The sequence below is a fragment of the Macaca nemestrina genome, chromosome 5, assembly GCF_043159975.1.
Source record: "Macaca nemestrina isolate mMacNem1 chromosome 5, mMacNem.hap1, whole genome shotgun sequence".
Lineage (NCBI taxonomy): Eukaryota > Metazoa > Chordata > Mammalia > Primates > Cercopithecidae > Macaca > Macaca nemestrina.
This window is the reverse complement of record NC_092129.1, coordinates 172,541,359-172,553,690: the sequence shown is the minus strand read 5'-3', so window position 1 is coordinate 172,553,690 and position 12,332 is coordinate 172,541,359. Positions and strand designations below refer to the sequence as shown.

Below are 12,332 nucleotides of genomic sequence, written 5' to 3'. Positions count from 1 at the left end.
CTAGTAACTGAACCTCTCTGAACCTCTGTTTCTTTCATCTTTAAATTAGATTATAATACTGAGGGGGTGGTATGACATTTAAATATGAAAATATTTTTAAAGTTCCTAGCAAAATACATAGTATATGGTAAGTACACTATTTTAATTTCCTTTTATTTTAAAACATGTATATGAAAGTCCTTGACTTAGGTTAATAATTTTTTTTTTCCTGTTTACATCTCTTACAAAGCAATACAATAACTTTTATTTGGAAGATTTTGGGTGAAGTACAAAGAATTAATCTTTAGCTAATTTTTTTCTAAGTTGACAAGTAAAAATTATATTCGAATTTTCATGACTAGGTTTCAGTCTTAATTGTAATTGTCAATTCAGTATCTTCAGATAACTTCTTTTCTTTTTCTTATGTTCTTTTATCTAACCATTTTAGGATATATAGACAGTTTTGCTAGAAAAATAGTTTTCAGGCCATCTGCATCTGTGAGATGGCGTATTATAATTTAAATGGTTCCTCCTTTTTGGTTCCTAAATGTGCTTTTAAAGTTAGCCACTTAGATACCACATCATTGTGGATGGTCTGTGAAGATCAGATGTTGAATCAGATGGGCACTGAGGTTCCTCATATGCTGAGATTCTCCCGTTCTTGGAAGTGTACGTTACCTAAGGAACCTCACTAGAATAGATGTCAAGTTCATTTTCTATTCTTATTAGACATCAAGATACTAGTCTCCAGATAACTTAGAGTTGGATGGTTTATTTAAAAAGCAATGAACTATTTTATATGGTAGATTGTGAGAATTGTGAGATGGATTAGTCAGGTATTATATTTTATATGACATTTAAGAATTCATATTATTCAAAAAAGATACCTTTAATATTAAAATATTAATTTAGAAATTACATTAAATTATGTTATTTTTCTGCATTATCATTTGTAAGTATCAGTATGTTATGTTGTATGTTTACAAAAATGCTACAGAGGTATAGCTAATTGAATGCCCAGGTGAGAGGTTGCAATAATGAATTATTTTTATGAATGTATTTATTATCAAGTATGGAGCATATACCATAAATACATATCTTTTGGTTCAATAGAAAAGTCTGTTTTTCAAATAAGTGGCTAAGTGTATTATGGTAAGGTGTAACTTTCACCAGTCACAGGGAAAGTTTCTCATAGAAAGTGGATAAAATGAAAAAATACGATGACTTAAGTTTTGATGAAATGAAAAGAGCTCTTAAGGTGCAGCATGCAGTGTGTTATAAAACGAGTGACTGTCCCTTCATTTTTCTCCCGTTTCTCTTTAGGTGCAGCAGTAGCGGGCATTTACAGAGTAGCTGGGAAGAACATGGCCCCTTTGGAAGCGCTGGTATGGGGCGTTGGACAGACTGTACTGACATTAATCATCTCCTTTTCAAGGATCCTCGCTACACTTTGAGGTTTCTGTGGGAATGTCTTACTTCACATAAGGAAACAGATGTATAGATTCCCTGAAAACGGCGTTGTTAACAAGTGGAAGTGAAATTGTGCAAGAATGTGGACTGAGCAGGTCAAAGCATAAGGAAGACCTTGAGCTGTGTGGAAAGATTGCCCTCTGGTGTTCAAGTGATTGCACTACCGCACTGCACCTTATGTGCCTCTGTCTCAGGCAAGGTGCATTAAGACACTATGTAAAGTTACAAGAAAAAGCACCTTGTTTAGCTGCCTATCAGGTTAACATTGGTGTTGAAATCATCGTTCCTAACAGTGTTGTGTTAAGTTACAGGGACGTTTCGAGGTATTGATATATGTGCCAAACTCTTTTCTTTTTGTTAACATTGATCATGTGACAATTTGCAAGCGTAGATGTATCTGAGTGCTGTGAACATATTTGACATGAATTCAGGTAATGTACTAAGATTTTTGTTCCGTAACACTAAATCCCGTATGAGTGCTAAATACTGAATTCTTTAATATGAGAGAAATTATTTGGTTTTTAATGTTGCGCGTTTCTGGGATTTAGGGCTTCAATATGTTTAGGTATTATTGTTATTTAATTGATGTGGAAGATAAGTCTTCTTAACTGAAGACTAGCTCAACCGTTTTAAGAACTCAGAGTAGCTCTATAGGGTGCATACTTTTCACTAACTTAACACCCTTTTAATAGCTTCCCTCACGCATACATATTCTGTTTATACAAATTCAGAAACTTGAAGGGTCATACACATTGATTGTAGTTTGTGTGTCATAAAAATGTAATTTGAAAATTTTCTTAAAAATTTTGTAAGAAAAAAGTCTGAAATGCATGTTGCATTCTTTGACCCTTCTAAAGAAAGTTTTTGCCTTGTATCTCACGGACAAAACATCTTTATAACTAGTATCTCAGTGGGATTATATTACGTGTTGCATATATCTTGATTTTTGACAAAACATAAACAGTCTTTCATTCTGGAGTATTAACTGTTTTTAGAGAGTGGCCTAAATTAGGCTCTGGAAATAAAGACCTCATTTGTAGATATAAGTAACAAGTAAGTTATACAGGAAGAGTAATAAACTTTTACTTTGGACATGTGGCAACATCATAATTTTGCTAAGTGAAAACTGGGAAATATAGTAGGTAATTTTAAAATTTGGCAGTTAGTCTCAGCATATCAATACAGTACTGAACGTGTATTTGAGTAATTCATTTCAGTTATTCAGTTCTTGATTTATGATAGGAAGTTATGATTTAAGTTTACTAGAAGAATCTGTGAGGGTATATGTTAAAAGTGGAAATGCCCTTTATATAAAACATTTTAAGAGGTTCTGGCAATACGTAATTGTAACAGTATAGGAAGTAGGGTTGAACTGGTCTCCTAATGAGATTTTTTTTGGCACCAGATACAGTTATAATGTGCTAACTCAAAGGAGACATTGCAGAGAATGTTAAAGTTAAGGATAATCAAAAAATAACCTGGTAGCCTTGCTGTTTAATCCAATTTGCTGTAAAGGTAGGCCTTGGTTATATTCCATTCAAATTTAAGAACTTTGTTACCCGTACCACTTTTTCTCTAGCCAGACGCAGAATATATCCACAACTTATCAATGAGAAGTTGGAGAGGCAGTACTTTTCCCAGTATGGAAGCCAATTTAGGGGATTTACTAACACTGGCTTGGAAATTCGTTTAAAAAAAATAATAAGCAACTATGCATGGATCTTTGAAGTAAATCTTAAAATTGATTATTTTTATTATGTACAAGCCTGAAATTGTTTTCATGTGTTCTTTATATTCCTGTTGTTTTTACAAATTAAATATAGGCATAACTTTTCCAAGTCGATCTGATTTTTTCTTTTCTGCCAGACTTGAATTGTGTTCTTCCTTTACTTTGGCTATTCTGTGAATAATTTAAAGCATTCATATTCTTCTAGAGGAATTACCAATAGCATGTGGAAATTGTTTCAGATCTACAGAAGGAATACTTACTTTAACATATGGTTATTTTATGATTTAAGAAAGTTATCATGGTAAAGTAATATGGAGCACGATTCATAATCCAAAATTAATGAGAAAATAACTTGGATACATTAAATGTACTAATGTGTGGACCAAAGAGATTTAAACTCTTGTTTTTACTCTAGAATGAAAGTATAATTGAATGGTTAATGGTTTGTAGAGTGTCCTGCAGTTATCTCATTATCAAGTTGCTTTACATTATGAATTGTGTGTGTATGTATATACTTTCAATTTTAGGGGTTATTTTTGTTTCCTTTGCTGTTTTCAGTTATTTCCATGGAGATTTTGTGCAACTGTCACTCTTTTGATGTTTTGAGATGCAGTTGAATAGTGTGAGTTTATGAATTGTCTTAATAGCTATTTATATGCTGAGATTTTTTAAAAGTTAGTAGCTTTCCTATAGACACAAGAAATGTTTAATGATATATATACACACACATATATATCATTATATACATATATAGAGAGCTGCTATATATGAATACAGTCTACTTGGAAAGCTTTTTTTCAATGAACACTTTCATGTTCTAGTGGAAAATTTGTTCAGTGTAATGATCTTTTAAATAGGTTTGAGGATGTTTGAGAATTTTGAATTTTGGGAAAATTTTCTTCATTTAATAGAGCTGGAGACCCTTGTTTGGGACATGACAAAAGCCCTTATTGATGTATTTGGGTTATATACTTTGTTAAAATTTATATATGATTTAGCAGTACATTTTCTTCGTGACAAATGCAGGAAGGGAGGGAGGATCCTCTATAGTGGACACTCCTTTATTTTAAAAGTGTTTAATAAAATATTGTTTACAGAAAATATTGTTTCTCCCCAAAGAAAGAACTCCTACATGTCCAAACTAATTATTGTTTAACATACTGATTAAAAATGCCCATAGTTGACAGCTAGTCAGGAGGCCCCAAATAAACTACAAATAATGCTTAAAACTTTAAAAGAAGGAGAACTAGTAGTCTTCCCCATGAGACAGTTCCAAGGTAATACCCTACCTTGCTTAGGATAAACAAAGTCCTAAATGATGGCTCTCTTCAGGGCCTGTAGCTGAATTATTCTTTAGATCTTAATGTTTACCAGACAGTGTTACAGTTTGTTACCCAATATACTTTCTTAGTATTTGCAGCATACATTTCACTGCTCGAAAAAGTATAAGGGTTGGGTTTTGTTTGTACTTTAAATGAGAGAAATAAAGAAATGAGTTGGCCTCTATATCTTGTATTTGTGATATAAGGAACTGGATAATTTGAAATCACAGAATGTTGTGGAAAAGGTCTTTAAAGAACTTCTAATGAAGAAAGTGCAGCTGCCACATTGATGTACCTAGGCTGCCACTCATACACCAAATAATTCTCTTTTGTAAACACTTTTTGTGGATCCACTATGTAAAGTGCTCTACCAAGTGTTTTCTCTAGTAAGGAGTACAAGAATTACCAAGGTGGAATTCTTTACCTTGAGTCCACCAAGAGCTAGCAAGATGATTTTAAATCCTAAAAAGTGTGGGACAACATTTTGCTTCCTGATTTTAGTTGAGAGTTAGCCGGTTTTGTCTCTCCAAATTCTCATTTTCCTGGTTCATCCACTAAACAGAATTTCCATAACTGAGATATCATGGCTGTGACATAGTGAAGAGAATACTAGACTCCAAGCCAGCAACACAGATTGAATTAAGACTCCGTCACTTGTCAACTTTTTGACCTTGAGTGAATCACTTAACCTCTCTGAGCCTCAGTTCATACTCTATAAAATGTGACTAATACCTCATGTAGTTATTGTGAGGGTTATGTGAGATTGTTTATGAATGGCAAAGCAGTATGTATTTGACAGTAAATGATCAATTGATAGTCTCTAGAATTTTTTTAAAATTATATTTTGCAATTGCATTACCAATTGAATATGTTGTTTTGTAAAATTCATCAATTTTCTTTCATTTCTCTATTTTCCCTACATATACTTTAGGAAAGAAACTAAAAACGTTCTCTTATAATCTTGCTTCATCTCCTTTTCACCTTTTCTTTTTAAAATCAGCAGATCTTTAAGAACCTTTTGTGAATTGGTGGTGGCAGAAATGGCCAGTGCAAGGAGGATTAAATTAGGAGTTCTGTTGACCACTGCTTAAAATAGGACAAAGGTAGAGAGGTAGCCAGCCTTGACTCCTTTACCTAATCCCACTCACTTCCCTTGGATTCATTCAGCCATGTTGATTCATTGACTTTCTGCTATTAGCTAATTATTCTTCTTGAAAAGTAAGAGCGATATATAACCCTTCTGTCTTCTATATGTCTTTTTCTTCTGCTGGCCCTGGGCCTTTGGCTCTACAGTGTAGTTCTAATTCTGTAGAAAAATATAATGATATTCAGTGTCTACCAAGTCCTTTCTTCCACTGGCCAAGGGTGCTTAAGCCCTAGCTGTTTTTTTGTTTCTTTTTTTTTTTTTTTTTTTGAGATGGAGTCTCGCGCTGTCGCCCAGGCTGGAGTGCAGTGGCGCGATCTCGGCTCATTGCAAGCTCCGCCTCTAGGGTTCACGCCATTCTCCTGCCTCAGCCTCCCAAGTAGCTGGGACTACAGGCACGCACCACCATGCCTGACTAATTTTGTATTTTTAATAGAGACAGGGTTTCTCTATGTTAGTCAGGCTGGTCTCAAACTCCCGACCTCAAGGAATCCGCCCACCTCGGCTTCCCAAAGTGCTGGGATTACAGGCGTGAGCCACCGCACCCAGCCCCTTTTTTTTTTTTTTTAACTTTAAGTACAATTATATTAAATTTATGTTCATTATATAATTCAAGGAGTAACAAAATGCCTGGAGCAATTTCTGAAATATTCTCAAACCACTTCACTCTTGACACTACAGATTTTTCTCTCAGTCTCAATCAGAATCTCTGCAGTCATTATTTGTTTTTAAGATGTGAAGGACGAGGAAAATTACTGAAGAAATTCTAGCAGATTTCCATTGCAGAGAGATTTGGTAACACTTTTTGGGTAACTGGGTAAATTACTATCTCTTTTAATAATCAGGGGTGAAACTCTTAATTGTTAAAATGGACCAATAATCAAATGGTTTTATAATCTTTCTTAACTTCCCGTCCTTGTTATAACATCTTGGAAGAAGACTCTTCAGGATAAAATGGATATTATTTGATTAAAAATTATAGCATTTAGAGACATAACGCACAGAAACAAAAACATATTTGACGAAGCACCCTACATCCTGTGAAACACAATTTCCACGCTTTTGTTAGGACTAGAAACTATACTGGATGAGTATGTATACTGCATGTTTACACATGCTGTGTTTATATGTGAGGCTTCACTGACCACCGTGCATTTTGAAATTGTATTACATTTTGTGTGTGTGTGGTGATAGGTTTGTTCTTCTTACTTAAGGAGCTCTGTTCTGTGTAGGCAGTACAGTGTTAAGGAGGTTGCTGAATTAGTTATCTAAAAATGTATCCGTGAATTTGGGGTAAATAATGCTTAATATCTGAAGCATTTTCAGTAAATGTGGAGATATATCAGATAATACTTTTAAATTAGTGGAAACACTCGCATTTCTGAGTGAGCTATGAACTATAATCATCTCTTCCCCTGAGTTTAGAGAAGTTGTTTTCACATTCTTTACATTTATGGCACATATATTGAACTTACATAATAACTCTTCCCTGATTTTGAGAACAAATTTAGCAGTTTCCTAAAAATCTTCCTCCTCTTTCCATACAGATGTCATATGTTATAGTTTAAACATATGTACAGTTTTTTGATAGAATCCAAGGAGCTGATTTAGGAAAGAATATTAACACCTACGGTTGTGCAGCTCTAATCTTACTGAAAAGTAAATACTTAGGCAAGTCAGCAGAGCATGAACCTCATACATATGTTTTTAAGATTATGTACTGCACCCACATATATCTACTCTTGGTAGTAACGTGACTCTACCCTTTTTGGGAATGGATTTAGGTGGATAACTGAAACCGAAAAGCAGTTTGACACAAATACACAGAAAGAAGCATTGCGGTGCATCATCAATCATCTGAGTCCCGTAACTGTAACACTTTTTCTCTTAAATATAAATCGGTAGTTACTAAAAATCACTTTAAAAATTTTATTCTGTCTTGCTGAATTAAGCAGAAATCACTTTTTTTAGAGCCCTGTTTAAATGAGTGTTAACTCGAGAGGACTACTGATGATGAAGCTTCTCTTGTTTTTAAAGTATTGACACATCATTGTTAAGTAGTTTTGGAATGGAACATTTTAAAGTTTTCTCCACAGAAAGCAACATAGTGGCACTTGTTGAGTAAATCATCATAAAAATGATTTAATAGCAGATGAGTTGATAGTCTAACTGTTAACACCTTCTTAATGTTTGTGATATTGGATGCATTTACAATGGAAGAATTTTTTTAAAAAGATTTGGCCCTCTCACCAATATACACATTCAGACTTAAGCTCCACGCATTTAGATGAACAAATAGGAAATTAACAATATTTTTTGTTTTAGCCCTCCAAAATTCGTAGGATTCTACCGTAAATATTAGTCCCTGACTCTAGTTATTCTGAGATGAGGGAATCAACTTGATCTTGAAAGTTAACTAGCTAAAATGTCTATTTAAATAGCAAAAATGTAGTTTACCTGACAGGTATTAAAAGTCTCACTTTCAAATTGTGTTAACTCTCAGACCACTGATGAGTCATTTAGTAAATCACAGGCAGATTTTAAAAGCTAAATGAAGCCTTAGTGCCTTGAAAGTTAAGATACTTGTGCAAAGTGGATTTAGCAAGATTCAGGATTGGCACCAGTGAGCTGGCTAGGTACACATCACCCGTGACTGGGAATTCAAAGTTTAGAAAGCCTAACAAATAGTAGCTACTAACTTCATATGGTTCAATGTAAATCATTTACTTAGTCATTGACTGTGACAGATGACAGCTACTTTCACTATATTTTCATGATGTGGTATTTTTCTCTATTTTTTCTTTTTCCAAGTATGAAATGGGAAAAAAAAATGTAGTTAAGAAATTAAGTGTGAGACTTTAAAATTTAGTTTTGTTGTAAACTAGAGATTCTAGTGAACAGTGTTAGTTTTATACTGTAGTACAGGGCACACACTTTAACCTTTAGAAATATGTTTACCATCAGGGATTTATTTTTACTATAGAAATACTAAATGTACTGTGAAGCTTAAAGACAGGAGAATAAATGTTGGAGGGGTAATATACAAAAACAAAGGCATATTTGATGAAGTACCCTGTGTTATGTGAACACAATTTCCCCTTCAGTTAAGACTATAAACTACACTGTATGAGTATGTGTACTGCATGTTTACATAAAACAGTTTAATTTTGAAGGATTATTTTAAAAACTATGTTTATATATAATACCTAACAAGCTGTAAATATTGTATATTATTGATTTTTAATTTTATATAAGCAATTTTTTATTTCCCAATTCATGTACAAATCTCATTATGTATATAGCATAATTTCCTGGAGAACACAAATTTTGCAGTGAATTTTAAGTATTTTAATTGCAGTAAGCATCAGTTTAGCCTAGAGATGTTGATCTTTATTTTAAATTATTTTTCACCATTCTCATTTTCTTCAAAGGGCAGCAATAAACATACGCAAGTTATTTTTAACTATAGAAAGTAGGTCTACAAAGATAAGATCTAGGTTTCAATTCATTTCTTTAAGGAAAAGATGCACAGTTACTATCATTCAGTGTCTAATCACAGGACCATTTCTGAGGTCCTCATGTGGCTCTCCTCTTTGTAATATACAGGGTGAACTCTTTACTGATACACACAAAACAACTGTTAAAAGTGAATCCAGCACTTAAATGTCATTACACAGAATTTATTGGATTAAAAATTTGTAATATACAGTATTTTAATAAAGTTTCTGTATTCAGTTTCATGCACTTATATATAAATAAACCTGTCTTTGAAAGCTTTATGGGGTGTTCGACTCTTGGTGATACATCTTTTCAATTCATTCACTATGGACTCAAATGTCTTGCCTTTTTGTCAATTTTTCTGGCCCAGTTTTACCTACAGATTTAGGAGGTAGTCCTTAAAAGGTGAGAGGCGACCAGCCTGGCCAACATGGTGAAACCCCGTCTCTACTAAAAATACAAAAAAAATTAGCCGGACGCAGTGGTGTGTGCCTGTAGTCCCAGCTACTTGGGAGGTTGAGGCTGGGAAATCACAAGAGGCGGAGGTTTCAGTGAGACAAAAACGTGCCACTGCACTCCAGCGTGGGCAACAGAGTGAGACTGTCTCAGAAAATAAACAAATAAATAAAGGTGAGAGGCATAAAGTCTAGTTAATACACTTGCGTAGGACCAATCCTGGGCTACATAACATCTACTTCTGAGTCACTGTTTAAAGAAGCATGCTATCAGTTTTATTAATAAGGAGCTACCATTTGTTGAGTGCTTCTTATCTGTTAGACACTTCATATATATTCTTTAACACTTAAGGTAATCCTTCAAGTGATGTGTTTTATCACCGTTTTATAGATGAAGCATTTGAAGTTAAGAGAAGGTAGGAATCTTCTCAAGGTCACAGAGCTAATAATTGCCGGGCTAGGGTTTTCTTGCTATTACCTTGCTTCCCCGCAACTATGTTGTTTTGGTGTCTACAGAGTATTTTGGGAGCTCTTACCTGTAATGAGGTAATATCTCATTATTGTCAAAAACCAGATGAAATGATGTGGTTTTGAAAAATTATGAACTCAGGATTTGAATTGTCAAATTTATGCATATTTTGAATGTTTGGGATTTCTCAGGGAAGTGCTAAGTACCCAACTACTTTCAACTACTTTCTTGCCTGTGAAGAGATTGGAGCTGACAGAGCCAGTCACTATACATGTTTCAAATCTTGCTGGAATGAAAACTAGCTTCACTTTAAACATTGAGCGAGCATAATGGAAGTAAACATTTTTTCACATACACTGACATACTCGTTCCACATAATTACTCTGGAAATGTATTTTCTTCTTCCTTGGTAATTTTTAAAATTCATAATAATCATGAAATTATTCAATATATTTTCTCCCTGGCCATGAATATTAACATCTTGGACAAAATATGAATCTTGACATCCAAAAAAAGTTTTCTATTTTAGTTCTAGTATCTTTGGCTCTTGAAGTAATATTTTTGTAATTTTAAAACATAAGTCAGTTTTCTTTGGGCATTTTGTTATTTGCTGAGCATTCAAATAAGACATTAAATTTCACATTTACTTATTTCAGATTTAATGAGTGATTGATGAGGTCTGACTCTGTTGCCCAGCCTGGAGTGCAGTGATGTAGCTCACTACAGCCTTGACCTCCTGAGCTCAAGTGATCCTTCCTCCTCAGCCTCTCCAGTAGCTGGGACTACAGGTGTGCACCACTAAGCTTGGCTAGTACATTTCAGATTTATCACCACCTACATTGGACAAAACTACAGGGAAAGGTAATTAGAAGGAAGATGCCTGAGTCTTAAACTGAGCCTTGTGTTTACCATTATGAATGAGTCCTAGTCAGGCTTGTGGAGAAACATTTCAGATTTACTGAATAGGTCCTTACACCATCTATGTTTTGCAGTTGAACCCTTATTATTTTGTTTTTGAGAGTGGATTGCTCACTATTTTGCCAAGGTTGGTCTCAAACTCCTGGACTTAAGCAGTCCTTCCCCTTAGCCTGCTGAGTAGCTGGGATTACAGGTGTGTACCACCATGCCTGGCTTCGAACCCTTATTAGCTCATAAAATAGTACATAAAACTTCTGGGTGCAGAGGGGAAAGTAAACAGGACCCATGGCACCTACTTACTCCTTGAGGAGTAAAACTTGGGTTTGCCTCTAGCTTCCAAATGGAAACTTAGGAGAAGAATCTATCCTGTCTGCTCTTCATTTTCTATGATTGATTGTCACTATGCATTCTTCTTTTGGACAATTTTATGAATATTCTTCAGGCTCAGAAAGTGCTGGGGACTGATTTGCAAAATGTAATTGCATCAGGTGGTTTTCTTGTAAAGCAAGAGTTCCGTCACTAGATGGTGCAGTGGTTCTATTTTATTTTTCTCCTTGCTTTTGCTTTGGACATTACCTATGAACTGAAATTAACTGTTACTTTTGGATTCATTTCCATGTGACATATTTAATGTTAATTTTTTTCCAAAGAAATGCACACCAGAAAATTAAATATGAGAAAAATTAAGGTTGCTTCATGTCATCACTAGCCAATTTAACTTTCCAAAGAATTATTAAGATAGGTTTCAAGGTTGTTTGCAAATTAGAAAATCACTTTAGTTTATGATTTTTGTAAGTCATTAATCTAGACTTTGATTTATGTATTTTTCTTAAATTCCAACTCAATGCATAATGGATTTATCTGATTTATTTTATCTAGTGTATCTTGTTTATTATTTAGAGAGTCACACTGTGTTACCCAGGCAAGTCGCGGTCTCCTAGCCTCAAGCAATCCTCCTGCCTCATCCTCTCGAATAGCTGGGATTACAGATGCAAGCCTTGACATCTTAGTATCTAATTTAATAGTCTACGCTTTCTTAGTGACACTTAGTTATACAGTTGGTCAACTTGGGGTTACACACACATAGTGCAATCGGCCTTGTATCATGAGACTTGGTTTTAAATTCCTCCTCCACCCACTTAGTAATTGAACTTGTCCGAGTCATTTAACTTCTGCAACAGTCTGTTCTTACATTAGTAAAATGGAATGACATCTCATGTTGCACGTAGTGAGTGCTTAGCAAATAACCTTTGTCCCACTGGCCTCTTTCAATGTATTGTCTGCACATAGAGGGATGATGTCCTTCCAGCCTTTACTAGAAGTTTCGGTAATAAGTTCAGGCACTTCT

General features: G+C 34.5%; 1 protein-coding gene across 2 annotated transcripts in view; it reads left to right on the top strand.

Moving 5' to 3' along the window:
• The window catches only part of LOC105482427 (transmembrane protein 170B), a 43,801-nt gene extending 34,378 nt beyond the window's left edge, over positions 1-9,423 (top strand). For both annotated transcript variants that reach the window (XM_011742521.3, XM_071097617.1), the window contains one exon: positions 1,303-9,423. In XM_011742521.3, coding sequence (XP_011740823.1) covers positions 1,303-1,433 — 131 coding nt within the window. In that variant the 3' untranslated portion in view covers positions 1,434-9,423. The remainder of the gene's footprint in view (positions 1-1,302) is intronic.
• The last annotated feature ends 2,909 nt before the right edge of the window (positions 9,424-12,332 follow it).